An 18379-nucleotide genomic window follows, 5' to 3' on the forward strand; every position below is an offset into this window, starting at 1 on the left:
AGCTACGACCGGAGAAATGTGCAGCACAGGCGAAAAGTTGTTTCAAGCCATGCAGTTTTGAGATCATCCATAGCAACCGGCAGAAAGCGTCTCGAGGAGTCTGAAATGGTTCTAGTGATGGAAGACGGGAGGCAAGATTTTACACATGAGCGCGCTCACAGAACAACACAAAAAAACTCTCAGTTAAGAGGGAGAGAATAGCTGCTGTTGGCCTTAGTTTGTAAAGTCCACAATAAAAAGTGACAGACAGTGCTGCATGCTCACCAAAGCACTGGCAAACTGGTGAAGACTTGAGGTGTCTGGGTGAGCCGACTAGGTGGGGAGATTATCCACAGATATAAAAGAGTATACATTATGTTAATATATAGGATATAGAAACCAAAACTATGAGGAAAAAAAGCAGGAACAGAAATGGAGGCTGTGCTAACACTGAGGACAGCGGATGGAGAAGAGTATTTGACATTATTCCCCGCCTCCTCAAGGTGGAGAGACAGACTCAAGCTTAAGGCAATGCATAGCCCTTGGAAACATTGGCACATGCATGGAGAGTGCAGACATGTCTGCATGTGTGTGTGTGTGTGCATGTATGTGTGTGTGTGTGTGTGTGTGTTTGAATATAACAATATGTAGAAAGAAAGTTTGTAGATTTGGGTCAGAGGGTAACTGATTTTTAAGAATATTAGCCTAAATCAGTTCAACTGTACCTTAGTCATTGATAGAGATTCTGGCTACAAAACCTGCAATGAAAAACAAACATTAAATAATGGGACAATTTTGGCAGGAATGCGTTCAAAGTTATTAAATGCAAACCCCAAACATTGTCGATGGACACTTTTCATCCAGGAACATACGTAGGTATAGGCCTTCAAAAACCTTGGTAACAAAGCTGAATTTAAATGGTGAAGCAAAAGGAAATAGGGAAACAATAAGAGACACAACGAGCGTGCCGCAAGCAGCAGAAGAAAAAAGAACAAAGACACAGTGAGCTCCCGCCATGGTTGGGAGGATCAATGGCAGACAACGGCGGGCATGACTGAACACCACCTTGAGTGTTACTCTTCATAAATATATAAAGGATCAGATCAGATGTTAGTGAGCGTGGTCGAGGTGATGAGGCGCACAGTGAGCGTGCCCGGGAGGTCACTGTCCTGGCGGTTGCCCTTGTCGCGGAGGTGAAGCGTGTGCTGCTCCTGGCGCTCGTTGGGATCACTGAACAGAATCACTTGACCCAGGAAGGTGTCCACAATTATGTTCTTGTTGTAGATCTGTTGGCCGCTCATAGGAGGAAGGCAACGATCCGAAAGCGAAAAGAGGGGGGGAGAGCAGAAAAGAGAAGGGAGAAAAGACAAGAGGCAATCAGCAGTCACAAAAGAGGGACAGAAATTAAAACTTGATAGAAGGTAGAAGAAGCTCAAAGAGAAAGAATGAAGAATAAGAAGAATTGCTGATGAATAGGAGTTCCGAAGTAAAACAATAAGTAAAACATAATAACGCCTACTTCAAAGAAAATAAACTTGTATAACACTTTATATTCGATTTATAGAATATAAAAGTCTAAAAATAGAGAAGTGCAGAACGATAAAATAAAAGTAAACAAAATGGAAGAGTTCAGTCTGAACTTCGAAGTGATTAGGATCATAGGGTTGCACTGACCCAGTTCGTCAGATCGATGTTAGTGATGATATTTTTTAGCAGATCATGTATCAGCCATACGCCACCAATCCACATCAAATACAGTTTTCTCACTGTTCATTTATAGCATTAATATAACATGTGTAAAGCTACTGCTGATAGTTCACCACTTTCTACAAATGCATTTTAATGTGCAGGCAGTGGCGGGCCTTTAATGTGAAACTGGAAGATAACCTAACGTTATAAGAAATGTACTCCAGTAGATTTAGACATCTTCAGTAGGTTGTTTTGAAATTTTTCATGGACAGATTACATGTTTTATCATGATGAGCAATGTTTAATAAAAAGAGAAGTTTCTGTCTGGGAAAAAAACAGAGCCACACATAGGTTAAGAGATTTGGTAAAGACATGTAGAAGTATGTAGGAAAGTAAGTCCTTTCAGACTGGAGATACAGCCTCGCTTTGGCTTACACACATCCTTATCAGTTTGACACAGAGGTTACCAGATTTATAAAAATTTTGAGAAAAAAAGCGTATAGAATCGGTACTCATTATCACTCGGGAGTCTGGGTATCGATATCAGTATATTGAGTCTGTAATTGACTGGTAATGTTCAGCAAATTACCTTAACAGCTCCACTCTCTCTCACACACACACACAGACACACACACACACACACACACACACACACACACACACACACACACACACACACACACACACAGATAATGATGGCAGGTGAGAAATATTGTGTTAAAGTTCTAACAAAAATTAAAATTAGAAAAGTGTACAGCTGTGAATGAAAATGAATGTTGCTAGCCTAGAAATCTAGACGCACCCTAGTGGCAGCAAATTTAATTTGCAGCCAGGGGGGTCTAGGCACTCTCCGTTGGCCTTCCGAGCTGGAAACCAACTCTGGCCGGGCCAATCACATCGTGTATAGAGTCAGTGGGCGGGGCTTATGGCTGCTACTGCTGGGAACAGCAGTCTTCTGGAAGACTTGGAGTTCAGCTTTTCTTTGAGAAAAGAACAAAGAACGGCACAGAAATCATTCTTAAAAAAGGAAGATGTGTTAGGAGTTTTGCCGACCGGATACGGCAGAAGTTTAATCTATCAACTAGCGTTGCTCTGCCTGGTTGTAGCGCTATCCTATTGCGTGCAGAGGGAATTTAAAAGACAACCGTTCATCCCGCCCCTCGGATTGAGCCCTGCCAATGGTGAGTTCCCAGACCCAACATGTGATGTGGGTCTGGCTTGTCAGGCTAGAATGTTGCTACAATGCTGGGACAAAGACTATAGTTCTATAAAGGCACTTCCACCATAGGAACTTTCCCCTGGGAGGAACTCAGGAACTCAACCTGCATTTTGACCAGAGGAACTAAGGTTAGTTGCAGGTGTAATAGTTTCCCTGCTCCGGGGTTGTGCTTTTCAGGAACTTTGGAAGTGTAGTTTGCCTTTGGTCAAACACAGATGCCACAGCAACTAAAACTTGTGTACCGGTTCATTTACAAAATAAGGAAGTACTGGGAAGTACTTTTACTACCAATAAACATTAAAAACAAAGTTGAGAGGCTTTCCAATTGGATTAAACAGCGGAGTTAGCAAGCCAGCTGTCCGCTGGTTGCCGTGCTTTCATGCTGCATTGGTTACAGAAAAAACAGCGGGCTTGGTCGGTCTGCTGACCTGTGCCGCTGGGTCAGGACTGTCCCTCCTCCTCACTCCCCGCCGCTCCGGAGATGGAGACCATGACATATAACACAAATCACCATTTTGTTTTGTACCAGTCCTATGACCACGGCAAACAGCTAAATGTCATTTCTATTCATTTTGTTTCTATGGTTTTAACCTTTTGCAACAACTGTTGCACAATAAATAAATAAAGTATGTTTGCGGAAATTGTAATCGTTACTACTAAAGTGCAGGCGTCTCAGACAGCCACCATTCACCCACCAGGACCCGAGCTGCTACACTTTGGTTGGAGCCGTCATAAACGTGTGGCATGGCAGCAGAGTGACAGCTCACCTCGATGTGGATGCCCTCCTTGGGTTTCTTGCGGTAGAACAGGCCTTTGATGTCAAAGTTTGGGCACCGTGTGTCCTTATAAACTGGTGAACGGACCTTCTCTCCTTCACAGGTGATGATCACGTACGGATCTACAGCTGAAGGAGAAAAAAAGGATTTTTTTTAATCAGTACATAGTGCTGATAACAGACCCTGTGATTACTATGCATGCATCTGGCTTGTTCACGCATGTCTAAATCAGATTATATGCGTTGATTAGGTGAAGAGTTTATTTCCAAAACATTGCACTGTATCATTATTTTCATTATCAATTCATCTCTAGGTCGTGATTTTAAAAATGTTCTTGCACACCATAAACTTTTAGTAACAGGTCAAGAGTCAATTTTAAGTCATGGCATCAGAATAATTCCAAAGATGATACAATCACATTAAAGAAATCTACACATAGTGGCTTTAAAGGTGTTTTATAAGTTAGGTGAGTTGTATAGGTTAACATGTAAGAGCTTTGAGGGGGTAGAGACTGTATACTGCAGACTGGAACTAAATACGTAACCAGAGTTTCAGCCTTCAGCAGATGGTGCTGTGGTACCTCGTGCTTTCCTCGGAAGTCTTCTCTTAGTGGGATTGAGGCAGTAAAGCTCTCTGGGTGTTTACAGGAGTTTACAACACTTTACAATACAGGAACTTGATCAACACGCAAATACAGTGCAATGTGAGTAGAGGTCCTACCTCCATTGGATTCCTGTCCCTGCAGACCATCAGCATTTAGTACATGGACCTGAGTGACCAGCTGAGGGTAGCCACACATCCCCGTCCAACATGTCTGAGGAGGCTCGTCCAGAGTCAGCTCTCTGGGAAAGAAAGAGTGTACGTGATTGTTATAAAACTGTTAAAGCCAAAATATATTACATTTCTTCTCAGGCATCTGTTTTACATTAGTACTTTCAACCTGTTTCTTGTACAAGAGAACCAAATTAGTATGCAGTAACACAACGCTAACAACATGACTCTTAATCAAAACGGTTACAAAGACGGACATATGCTGTCATTGCAGTCAGCTTCTCCCAGTTACGATTCCTTCAGTGCTTATCATTCAGGATGTTTTTACCGGTAGCCGGATTATTTGCACAGGTCTCATCTCTCCTGTTGATTTAAACCAGTAAAAACACTGAACAAAGCAGTTTCACATATACAATCTGTGTTTCTCTGACGCTGTTCAGCTCGTTTGTAGAGGGGCTGCAAGCCAAGCTGCTGCTAACGTTTGCTCAGCTTGTTTCTCTGATAACTTCAGATCTAGACGTCCGATGACTAAAATCCTTCGTCCGGTTAAAATATATAGTTAAAAATGATCAAAATCGATCAAGTGTTTTGTAAAAAAAGTAGCTTAAAACTGGAAAAAAAAATGTATCACAGCTTCTGGCAAACAACCACAACATTGACACAAAGGGAATATGACAGGCGACCAAATGATATAATAGTCAAATAAAAAATAAAAAATTGCGGATTTCTCTGGGTTTGAACATCGTTGGAAACATTTAGGACAATGTAAGTGTACAACTCAACAAAATATATAACATAGACCTAGTTGTGGATGGGTTCACAACTTTTCATGTCCAGTGCACATATGACCATTGAAACAGTTTTGGTTTGTTGTAATCGTTCCTCCTGTTTATACTGAACATCAAGAGATCCTTTATTTTTACGATCATTCATTTGACGATGAAGAGGGGATAGAGAGGGGGAATGACATGCAGCAGAGGGTCGCAGGTTGGAGTCGAACCCGCGGCCTCTGCGTCAAGAAGTAAAGCTCTACATATGGGTGCGCGCTCTACCAGGTGAGCTACCCTACCCTACCACTACTGAGTCTGCTAAAGTACATATATATATGGTATGGTATGGTATGGTTCCTATCCAGACAATCAATAACATAGACTGAATCACTGTGATGACAAAAATCACTTCTGGTGAGACAAATGACTTGGTTTGAATTGCGGAGATATGTAATATGGTCAAACTTGTTTATTTCTATTGTCATTTTTAGCCGTAACTGTAACGTTTAAAGAGATGTAGTTAAACACGGTGGTGTGACCTATCTGTCGTTTCTGCTGTGCTTATTTTCTGTACTGTGTTGCTTTGCTAGCGTCTTTGATAAACCAAGTGTTACGTAACAGCAACATGTCACCGCCGGTCAGACTGACTGCTAGTTTGGGTGGTGTCATTTTCTTTAGTCTGTGGCCCAACAGGTAAATTAGGTTTCCACCCCTAATGTTAGTGAAAGAGTTGACATTTAAAAGCATCAAACATACATTTTAGATGAATGAGATGAGAGTACATTCAGTTGTTCCTTGTCCCTGTTTGCTCAGCGCCAATAAATTGTATGTATGCGACATACATACAATATACATACAATACAGGAGTTTTCTAGCCGGACGGTCTGTATAGGAATAAAAGAAAGTATGTACTTCTAAGGTTCAAAGTAACCCGGCTAAATAACAAAAGTCTCTCATTACAGCTGCTTTGGTTGTAGATTTAGAAAAGTTAAAAAGTTACACTATGTGTTCAGTGGTAAGATATCAGATTTACTTGCAGTCTGAAGGCACATCGGTGAAGACACGAAGCAGGAAGTCGCCCTGCTGCCTGGGGTCAAAGGTTGTGGGAATGATAACGTAACGGCCCTCCTGCAACTCCTTCCTGAGGAAGACGCAGCGCGAGTTGATGTAGATGGATCCCGCTACTTTCTGCTGGGCTGAGTGCATACGGTACTTACGATTTAGCTCCACCTGCAAGATGAGAAGACATTATAGCAGGAATATGTCCACCTGAGGTATTGATTAGGTTATTAACTGTTTAAGTTTTGTGGAGGCTTCTGGGCATTTGTGTGTGCTTCTACCCGGTGAATATCAAAGCCTATGGCGAGGTTTTCCCCTTTTCCGTCTTTGGGTGTGGCTCTCTTTTCTTTTTGCTGCAAGCAGATCAGCACCTCGTCCTCCACCTTCTTCACATCAAACACGTACTGGGAAGAGGGACACACACACACATATCACACTCCAACACTGGTCACACATCTCTCTATAACACACACATGCAGTGGTGGAATGTAACTAAGTACATTTACTCAAGCACTTTACTTAACTTTATATTCAAGATACCTGTTTTTACTTACTTTATTTCCATTTAATGCAACTTCATACTTTTACTCCACTACATCTCAGAGGTAAATATTGCACTTTTTACTCCACTGCATTTTGATGACAGCTTTAGTTACTTTAATTTTTCATCCCTTTCTTGTCAAGTAAAAAACAAATATCCCTAGATGTGTTGATTCTGAATGTTGGTGATAAACTGAAGCATGAAGTGTTTCTTTAAAAAAACAGGGCTTTTTTTCTGACACCTTGAAAAGTTGACTTTTTAGAGATACGTGGTTCCCACAGCACGGCAACACTACAAACGTGATGATCTTACAGAATATGATGCATTGCTGTAGAATAAACTACCCAGTAGTATATAAAGGAGTTAAAATGAGCACCTTAAACATCTACAGCAGTATAATGCAACATACACATTAATGCAGCGGTAATATTAATCCAGAAACATCAGATATGATAGTAAAACACTGACAGGGAACCTATTACTGCACAAATAATACGTACCTTATGCACTTTAAGTACAATTAGCTGATAATACTTAGATACTTTTACTTAAGTAATGTTCTGAATGCAGGACTTTTACTTGTAGTAGAGTAAAGGATCTGAATACTTCTTCCACCGCTGCACGTATGTACACAAAGACTTCCTCCACTAACCTGAGGGTTCTGGAGGAAGGTAGCCTTGTGGTTGATGCAGCCTCCGGACCGGTTGCGAAGGGGGTCATTGCGGTGGACCCAGGAGCCCCTCATCACCTCCTCCTCCCAGGTTTTGTGGATGCTCAGGTAGGAGGTGTTGATGAGGCGGCACAGGATCAGGTCAGTGAAGTACTGGCAGAAGTCGTCAAACGTCATCCTGCAGGAGGGCAGGAAAAGGAGAGGAGAGAAGAGACCGGAGAGAGTGGATACCAACTAGAGGGAAAAGCTTGAAAGAAGAAGACCTTTAATAGGTACAAAAATAGAAATGAAATGAAATCAGGGACAAAGAAAAGGGTTACATGTTAAAGGGAGACCATGATTTCCGGTGCTGACATGGAATGAGAGTTTGCTGCAAATCTTCCACTATCTCTCCCATCTCCTCACTGTCAATCTCTATCTCTATGCTAAATTAAGCATAAAAATGCCTAAAGAATATATTTAAAAAAGAAAACATATGTATGGGTTTTTAAAAAACAGCGGCATTACTTTTATTGATACTGTCAATATCATAATTTGACCATATTAATGTCAATAATCCCAGAAATCTACAAACATTCAGTGTTTCCCCATGGACGGTATTTATAATAGTGTGAAAAAGCCTCTTTAAAGGAATAGTTAGAATTTTTGGGACAGACCACTCTCATGTTTGTCCATTAAACATGATGCTACCACCAGCAGCCAATTAGCATAAAACAAAGACTGGAAACAGGGGGAAGCAGCTAACCTGGCTCTGTCCAAAGGTAACAAAATTCAGCTCTAAAGCTTACTAATGAATTACCAATTACTTAAAATTTGTATTGTCATCCTAATTTTTAAAGATTATTTTTTGGGCATTTTAGGCCTTTATTTGACAGGACAGATGAAGACATGAAAGGGAGAGAAAGGGGGGGGGGAATGACATGCAGCAAAGGGCCGCAGGTCGAGGTCAAACCTGGGCCCGCTGCATCAAGGAGTAGACCTCTATATATGGGCGCCCGCTCTACCATCTGAGCTATCTGGGCGCCAGTAAGCCTAATTTTTAAACCCTTGTTGTTTTGTTTTGATACGTATACCAATATATATACTAACACCGTGGTCTGAGAGAAACGGCATTTCGATGCTCCACATTTTCCTGTACACATGGCAGAATTGACAATAAAGTTGACTTTAACTTAACACGTTAAAGAAGTCACTACCAAGGCACATAACTGCTAACACTCTCATTTTTGATTGGATAAAACAAACAAGATATAACACGTTAATCAGTGAGCTTTAGAGGTGCTGCTTGGTGGATTTTGTTATGCTTTGGACACAGCAAGCTTTTATTTTTTGTTAACAACTTTATTAGCATAATCAGCCCAAAATGTCGCAGTAGCATCAGTTCAGGTGAGGAGTTCAATAAATTAGACATTAAACATGTAATCATTCAAATATGTTTTAACAATGCCAGGCCCAGCTAAATGAATGGGTCCAAGATAAGGGAACAACAAAATAAATTGTGAGTACATTTATAGATCTCACCAGAACTCGCCATCGTCCTGCACGGTGACACCCAGCTTTTCTCTCTCGCTCTTGCTCACCTTGTTCCACTCCTCCGAACTGCAGGGAGCAAAGACGTGAGAGTAAACAAACATCAGCATCAATCTGACAAGCTACAAGTGAAGAATGAATTTTTCAAAATGTTTTTCATGATTAGTAGGATATTAATATATATATATATATATATATATATATATATATATATATATATATATATATATATATATATATCTATATCTATATATATATATCTCTCTATATATATATATCAGTTGGACATTTAGCTGTGAATCTTTTATTAATCATAGTTTTGACTTTAAATGCTCAGCAACTACTGAGTTCAGATGTATAAGTGATGCATATGTCTACCCCTGATGGGCACTATTATGTTAAAGAGTCAGTTGAATGTTGTTACTGTGAATAATACCTAAACATCAAGGTCCCCTCTGTATTCACTGCTCAGGGAAACGGGTGTTTTACTGGATGCATTAGCTCTGTGTTTATGTTTATGTTTATGATTCACTGATAAGCGTCCACGTCTCAACAGTCAGACTCCATTTACAGTAACAGTTTTTTTTAATCAAAACATGAATAAATTATTCAGCGAGAGTGAGCGAATGATTGAGAAAGAGGAGAGATGACTCACGTCTCTTTAATAACATCTCTCTTTTCTGCCTTATCAATAATTCAGACTGCATTATAACCAGGCTTTACCACCTCCCTGTTTGTTTCACAGAGTCTGGAAGCTAACAATTCACAAAAAAACAAAAGACAGAGAGATGTCGAGGGAGAAACTTCTCTATTTTAGCATTACCTATTGCCTTAAGAATAAATGGAATAAAACAGCTTTGTCCACATGATTGAATGGCCACTTAACTTCCTTTTGACCCCATTTACACCTGGCTTCAAAATGCCTCTCATTTCCAGATTGTATCTAGACGTGAATTAACCTGTTTACATTAACATCTGGTATGAATATGTGTGACCTATTTCCACATTGAGATCGGATAGCTCTGTCCAGCTCGAACGACGAACGTCGCTCTCTTCTTGACCTGCGGCGCGAGGAGCCGCACTGCTGCACGCCGGCCACAGCCCACCGAAGGACGGATAGGCACGTTGCTGAGGTCCGCTGTTTCAAATGCAGTTGCGGGATGTTTTTGAGGTGCACCGCCCACCAGCAACGGCCGCTCTCGTCTCAGCTTCCAGCACAGACAGAGCACCGGGCTGCACTGTGATTATTATTTTTTGTTGTTATTTCTCTAAAAGGAGTTTTCTCTTGTTGCTGCAATGAGATGTTCTTTGTGTCTGGGCTGAAAGTTGTGCGATCCGCAGCATCCAGACCTGTTAGATGCTGGTTGCTGGTACATTTGCATTTACACTTGTGTTCAATGTGGTCACAATTCGTCCCTGACCACCTCCGTAGGTGGTTTGGCCGATCGGATCACAAGCCACCCTCAATGCATTTTGGGTGCATTTACATCTTTAATGTCATCTTTAAAATCAGCTCTATTTATGCTTTGGGATGGTCCTGGGAAAATGATATCTGAGCTGCACTGCATTGTTTGATATTGTTCTCTACAAACAAGCAGCGCTCCAACAGGGCTGACTTCAGTCATTCGTCTTTGCTCTGTGGCCCATTAGCTTGATTGCATTTCCATTTTTCATTGTCTACATGACATTTTGTGCAGGCTTCTTGGCATTTTATACGGGTTTGTCTTTGTTGAGTCATTTGTTGTTTGCTCATTCATCACACGCAATCTCTTTGAGACCAGTGTGTCAAATTTTGAGAGACCAAGGGGACCAGTGCGCTTCAACATTTTAAAGATCTAATCAGTAAATTTGGTTAAATTGGTCACAACAAGGTCACATATCAAAAGAAAAAGACATTTTTCGAGTTGGTCTGGATGCGTCTGACTAGATCACTGTGCAAAAGTGGGACAGATGGATGAAGAATGCTCAAGGAGACAAGATATGATTTAATGAGCTGCAGTACTTCATCCATCCCTGTAGGTGGCAGTGTTGTGATTTACCTGTCGCTCCAGGGGCCGCTCCACTCCTTTTCTCCCCAGGGGTTCCTCATGCGGATCATCTGCAGCTTCTCTGATTTGAAGAAGGCCAGCAGTCCGTGACCTAGCCGCACTTTCCGTACATCTGTCACGGCGTAGGCGTGGCCTTTGACCAGGCCACAGTCCAGCCGTGCCTCCATGTCCTCTATTGTGGTTGCCTGGGAAACAGCCAAACAGGGAGGTTTAGTGATTGGAAAGGATTCTTTAGTGGATTTCTACAAATATGTAAAAGAGGGAGGCTGGCAGTTTTTCTGATAAATTACATACAGGTAGGTGTTTGGTAAAAGGGCAAACAGGAACGCTGTTAAAATCTCTGCTTTCGGGTTTGTCTGGGAACCGAAAACAAAGATTAAGGTTTCTGTTTTACAAACAGTAGAGACATGACAGGAAACCAAAGAGAGAGAGTGATCCAACAAAGGTCCCTGGCAGGACTAAAAAAACTGGTACATTGCGGTGCACCATGATTGCTTATATTGTACAGATGTTGCTTGAAACTTTAACAAATATTTTCATTTTATTACAAAGTGGGTCTTACTTTTGTAGTTTTAGACATTATTTCTATTGATCATGATAACATCGTATTCACCTAAATAATTGCAAAGATCTGGGGACACTCAACATTCCTATAACAGAGAAACTCAAACAATCAGATGAGATTACATGTAAAAATAACTTTGCCAAATTATCTAAACCAGGTGGATGAAACCACCTAATAATGTCAATACTGTAATAATCCTTTAATGCAGGAACATTGTTTGTGTACACAACGACAGCAAGTACGGGTGTGATGGATGTTTTAGAGGGACAGTTTGGGTAATCATTTTACCATTTGTTGGAATGATCTTTCAAAGCATTTCTTTTTTGGACACTTTGCGACAAAAAAACATTTAAATCATACATCAATTAATGTTAATGGAATATCCGCAATTATTTACTACACTCCTTTACTTTCAAATGCACAGTTGACTAGTAGCAAGCCATATTGACTGTGCTGACCTTTGAGGGAACGGAGAGCCGTAGCTTATTAGCTGTGTTGTAACATCCAGTTTTACCCTAAGTATAAACTGCTCTGCAAAAGAGATGTTTGAGACAGAAGCCGATGCTACGAATAGTGTTTCTTTAGTACCAAATGTATCATAAATCTTTTCGAGGAGAGAGGCTACTGGGCGGCTCACTCACAGTTCCAAGTTGTGCATCCATTTTGCACCTTGTAACGCCATCCAAAAGTCTTGTTACAGGCAAGTTTTCTGATTTTTTTGTTGTTGACTGGAAGACCACAGACACTGGAAGATTTTCAAAAAAAGTGATGTGACAATTTCAAATTTGAGCAATGTGTCATTTGTGTATCAAAAGCCTTGGATGGTAAAAGGAAAGGAGGGCAGAGTCATTAGACAGCGTTATCAGAAAATGGGTTCTTTGAACCAATAATTATGTGTTCACCGCATTTGGCGTTTTTCTGATATTACACTGCACATTTCATACACTATTATCCTTGCAACAACTGAGAGAGCCTGATTAATATGTCACACAGAGAGTTGCACAGACAGACAGGACAAATAGATGTACTACTTAATGGAGTCCTGAAACAAAGAGGAGCTGAGAGAAGGAATACTGATCCCCAGAGTGAGTCCACTGCTCAGCTAATGGGAGTCATGGTGGCCCCACGATCTCTGTATACAGCCCTGGAAGGTCCAAGGCTGGGTTTATACTCTGATAACATTATAGTATCCACTTTATCTCTAGCCACATGATACCTTGCATGAATTTCAGGAATCAGCATCTGCGTGACTTACTGTAGCAGTATGTGTGTTTTCTTTTCTTAAGAGATTTTTGGGGAAATAAATGATGAGCTTAATGCAAAACTCATCCAGAATCTAAACATAAAATCATTTAATCTGCAGATTATAATTTAAGCTCTGTGATTGGATGTTTCTTGCCAAAATGCACCTTGTGAGTCGTAGTTAATGTCTACCTTGATGTTTTTATGTACACAAGCTTGTATCTTCAACTTTTTATGAAAAGAAGAATCAGATATTTGCTAAAGCAGTTGATCATCTTTAGTGCAGAGATTCAACCAAGAGAGTTTCATGGCGATTCATAACGTGCTCCAACTGTGAGTCATGAACATTGTCTACGGGAAAAATATAAAAAACTAAATAAAATAAATGGGATTTTTACATACATGGGAACCAGGTGTGCCCAAAATAGTTCCTCCTACTTTGTATCGACTAAATATCTTTGGTTCCCCTTTAGCACAGGTCTCTTCTTTAGTTTATGCATGTCAGGTCGGCCACACACTGCCTGCGTGGCGTGAACGTGGTGTTTCAGTTGCGTGTCGGCTGCGTGGCGGCTGCATGGATTTTTCTGTCTTTACACACCAGAAACGTGTCTGATGCGGTGCTGCTGCTGCTGCTAGCCTTGTCTGTACACATGTATGTTTCCCATTGATTTACTGCACTCAAGCAGTATACATCATGTTAAACATACATGTATACTGATTTGATTACAGCAAAGACAACGTCGGCAAAATAGGCTACAGAATATTTCGTTCTGTATTGACAGGTGCAATATTTATAATAATATATAATAATAATTATTATTTATTATTATTTTTTAAATTTAATTAATATCTGCATTTATGTCAAAACCTAGAGACTTTCAAACATGAAAATGTGATTTATTAATATGTATTTGTGTCAAAATGACATATAAACATCTTTTCCTATTCTATTTTGCCTGGAAATGTTTCCAACACGCTTGCGTGTCGTGTGAAAAATAGGCGTTGGTTCTATTTCTAGCGTACACGCGTTTTCGGCGCAGCTCGAGCTGCGCCTGAGACGTGCGTGTCACGCAGGCAGTGTGCAAGATCTAACCTGTTAACATGGGAGCCGAAATAAAAATGGCCAAGCAGCTGACACGCTGACACCACGCAGCCAGTGTGAGGCCAGCCTCAGGTTCGAGTAGGTTTTTACTGGGGTTAGTTTCGGGTCAGGCCCAAAGTGAGGACTTGTACTGGACACTAAGATCACAGTGCCACCATGGCTATTTTCTCCTGTTAATTCCGACCTGTTTTTTCTCTTAGTATGTCCAAGAAAGATGAAAATGAAATAAGAGTAATAGTAGAACAGCAGCACTTAGATTCCTTGATTAATGAATCAGCAATCCACAGTAATAACAGGGTCTCCCAGACAGACGATCTGCATATAATTCATGCGTCCCCAGAATAACAATTTATGATTGAGAAATACAAGTTAAAGTAATAACAATGGATAAAGGTGGAAAATGCATTTTTGTATGGTACTGGTTATATTCTTGGAGCTCTCATTACTCTACGCAGTTGAACAATAGGCCATCCAGTGTACAAACTCATGCATATAAAAAAGCCATTTAATTTAAAAATTGAATTACGCCCGATTCTGAATTACAATAAGAGATTGTGAATTAGTCGTTGCTGGAGCAGGACACCAGGGAATAAGATTGGCATGAGACAGAGGACCAAGGGCCAAACAGTGAAATTCACCATGACAAGACAGCACTTTTTCTTAACAAGCAGAGATGAGTTCACAAGAAACACTCAGCAGGCATGTCCAGGATTTCTTTGATAAACTGCTGTGCTTTGGTTTCTAGAAAATATTATCCTTCACGCAGGCAGGCACGCACGCACGCACGCACGCGCACACACACACGTACACAATAAATTACTTCCTCTTGTATCGTTTTCCACTAAGATCTACCATCATCCTGGCATCCCTGTAAAAAGTGCCTATAACAACTAGGCCTTGTGCAAATATTTTGGAAAGGAAAAGGTATTCACAAATTCATAGAAATGGACCAGAAGTACTATTCATTTGTGTGTACCTCGTGTAATCTCATATAACTTAAAAAGGTTGCAGAAAGAATTTATGCAGAGATTTGGCACTAAAGGAGGCTGCTATCTCTGCAGCGAAACATAGGCTGAGTGTCTCCACAAAGTCAACAGACAAAGTTTTTCATCCCTGGATTTTAAAATCATAGCAGAAAATGTTCTAATGTTTAAGGGCTCCGGGGCACAAAAGGTCAACTTTGATGAATTAGACCATTTTCAGAGAACAGGCTCTGAAATTCTGCTAAGAAAACACTGAGTCAGGGCATTCTTATGGTTTGTTGTTAAAATGTTACGTAGATGGATTGGCACAAAATTTGGGACCAAACACCTGCAAAACTAATGATTGTCTCGGGCGGTGCTAAGCACCGTACAGAGCAACGGCGCCTCTGCAAAAGAGCCTCGTGAAGGAACTGGTTTTGGTGGAACATGTGTACATTCAAAGGTTGTTTTAGTCGTGCAACAGAAAACTCAGATTGGACAGATAGTCTAGCTAGCTGTCTGGATTTCCCCTGCAGAGATCTGAGGAGCAGTTAACCATAGTCCTCAGAAATCCACCAGAGTTTAAAATGCCAACACAAAGGAAGCCCCTAGAAAAAATCATCTGAACACTGCCCAAGTCTTACTACAGAATTAATAAATAAAGCTCATGTGTACAAACAGTGAATACAACTCATAGTTATGGCTGCCATGCAGCTCTTAGCTCACCCTGATGGAGCAGCTGATAAGACCGTCTCTGTTGTGGACTTTGAGAACTCTTTCAAACAGCTGGTTTCGGGCCACTTCGTCCGTTGCCATCTGACCCTCCAGCAGGTCCACAGGCTCTGACACACCACCCGTGAAATCTACCAATGCATCAGCCGTGTTTCCCCCATCCAAAGCCTCGTAGCAGCCATAAACCCTGACAGGAAGAGGAGGAGAGTCGGGTTGTGTGTATTAGAGCTGCAACCATTAGTTGATTGTCAAAAAATATATATACTATAATTATGTTGATAATCTATTAGTATTTTTAGTCATTTTGCTGGTTGCAGCTTATTCAATGTGAGGATCTTCTGCTTTTCTCAGTGTTATATCACAGTAAATTTAATATGTTTGGGTTTGGGGCAGTTGGCCAGACACAACAAGACATTTCAAGACATCACCTTGGATTAAGGGAAAGCTGAATGGAAATTTTTCGGACACTTTGTAAACAAAATGATTAATCGAACAATCATGAAAAGAATCACTAGTTGCGGCCCTGCAGTTAAAGCAACACCAAAGCACTTTTCCTCTTCGGTCCCCCTACAGGTTGGAAGCGGAATTGTGTCCATTATGTCTCATTGAAACTACAGATCTGCTACGCGATATGGAAAACTTGCATAGTGTGGTTATAGCCGATAGAGGACCGCAAAGTGAATGCAAAAGTGCCGTTCACCCTGTTACGAGTTAATGAACCACTGACACCATTTTGGAAACAGTATTTTAAGGTACAAAAGAATCTTTGGTGTTGCTTTAATGCACATCATATTCAAGTCATGCATTGCTTAAAAAGACAAGTCTATTATGCCTTTGTATGTTGTCTTTGTTTAAGCATGAGACCGTTTGTGTTATTTTAAAGTTTATTCTTACGTATGCAGAAGTTTAAAATAAAATCTATCAGTTTTTTAAAAGTATTTCTTCTCTAAAACTAGGTCTGTATATTTGTCAGCACTGATACTTACTTGGCATAGGCCTTCTCCACCAGGGCACTCCAGAACTCGTTGCTGTCGTTGGAGTGGCAGTAGACCAGCTGGTTGTCCACCGTCGGTAGCCGGTCATCAATCACCACATCCACCCACTCACCAAAGCGCCAGAAGCGGAAGTGGAAAATCCCAGCATACGATTCTGGCTTCTCTGTATCCCACTCCTGCTCCTTCCAGTCGGGAATAACCTGGAGAGAGAGGAGGGTGGCAGGGGAGGAAGAAGAGCATGGAGCATAAATAATGTCAAGGTGGAGTGGACTGCCAGGCTGAGACAGCGTACCCTCATGTCTGCTGATGCATTTAGGATTAGGGGACAAATTTATCCCCTTGGCTCTCTCAGTCATAAATCCAGCTGTAACAGGACATGGGTGAGAGGTAATAACTGTAGTGTGTGCGTGTGTGTGTGTGTGTGTGTGTGTGTGTGTGTGTGTGTGTGTGTGTGTGTGTGCGTTTCAGCTGCCTGCATTTTCTGTGGTCCAGTGAAACCCCTATAACCCATCCTCCATTTTGTTAGCTGTAGTTGTTACTTTCACAAGAGAGGTAAACAACAAACAATGTATTCACATAAAATCTCAAAAATACACAGGTATCAGAAATGTACCCATGGCTGAAAGCTAAAAAGTAAGCAAAATACAGAGCAGCAGAAAAGATATTGTGCAGTCAAATATGGACATATAATAGATGGTTGAACAAATAATAACACTCCTTTACCATTAAAAGAAACCTCAGAAAGACTACTTTCAAATCTCTGACTCAAAAGCATTTACTTCGTATTCCAGTCATGTCCTTTCTTTGTAGGATAGAAAATTTATATAAAATCTCTGTTATCTAAAAAAGCATCAATGTCTGATAGCTAGATTAACAGGATAGCACAAATCAAGGTTAAATGACAACAGGGGATCCTTGGCTTAAAAATGCACGAGGTAAAATAAAAATAAAAACGCCAGCTTCAGCTCTGCCTGTTACCTTTCTGTTAAGCATGATTTATGTTTCTGCCCAGCCCCTCCCATCATCATGCGAGCATGCCACAGGGGCAATGCACCAGCTTCATACAGTGACCTGTGTGAGTACTAATATGGAAATGTATTATGGAATATTTATAAATTGTATCCAGATGCCGTAATATAGCAGCAATTCTATGAGAATGACTGTACTGTCTTCTCTGTAAAGCCCCTTTGAGGTGACATACTGTGATTCGAGGCCCTACGGAGCCCCCCCTGGGGTCAGCTAAAAAAAACAAAAAACTAAACCGTGCGCACTGAATAAAAATCCGTTCCCTTGGTTTCATAAACTGTTCGCACGGATTCATAATCCATACCCTCGGTTTTATAAACGTGAGCAAAGTTTGAAAGATATTCACAGATTCAAACTTCCGGGATCAATTACTCTATAGCGAAATGTTATTAAATCACAAACGACGCGTCTTTCCTAACGTAATAAGGTTAACAACGATATCTTAAAGTTACAGAGGGGATACACAAAATATCAGGTGAAAAAATGGCCTGATATTTTCTGTATCCCCTATATAACTTTTCCCGGAAAAGAGCAGACATCTTGATATTATCTCAGGCTGTTTATTGTGACCTGAAAAACACAGAAAATAACACACATGTTTGCAGGATAGACCCTTTGCATGTTAGGGGAGGGATTTTGCGTATCCCCTCTGTAACTCATATGGTAGACAGGTGAACAAAGCGGTTAATTGAAAAGCCATATT

At 40.8% G+C, this 18379-nt stretch overlaps 1 protein-coding gene across 1 annotated transcript in view; it reads right to left on the reverse strand.

The window, feature by feature from the left end:
- Positions 1–1043: 1043 nt before the first annotated feature.
- capn5b (calpain 5b) overlaps positions 1044–18379 on the reverse strand; it is a 53272-nt gene continuing 35936 nt past the window's right edge. The window contains exons 4-13 of the mRNA XM_028596148.1: positions 16642–16850; positions 15650–15842; positions 11044–11237; positions 8996–9073; positions 7457–7652; positions 6545–6667; positions 6238–6434; positions 4384–4505; positions 3655–3785; positions 1044–1265 (exon numbers count right to left, since the gene is read on the reverse strand). Coding sequence (XP_028451949.1) covers positions 1083–1265; positions 3655–3785; positions 4384–4505; positions 6238–6434; positions 6545–6667; positions 7457–7652; positions 8996–9073; positions 11044–11237; positions 15650–15842; positions 16642–16850 — 1626 coding nt within the window. The 3' untranslated portion in view covers positions 1044–1082. The remainder of the gene's footprint in view (positions 1266–3654; positions 3786–4383; positions 4506–6237; positions 6435–6544; positions 6668–7456; positions 7653–8995; positions 9074–11043; positions 11238–15649; positions 15843–16641; positions 16851–18379) is intronic.

Source organism: Perca flavescens, chromosome 13, assembly GCF_004354835.1.
Source record: "Perca flavescens isolate YP-PL-M2 chromosome 13, PFLA_1.0, whole genome shotgun sequence".
Taxonomy (NCBI): Eukaryota; Metazoa; Chordata; class Actinopteri; order Perciformes; family Percidae; genus Perca; species Perca flavescens.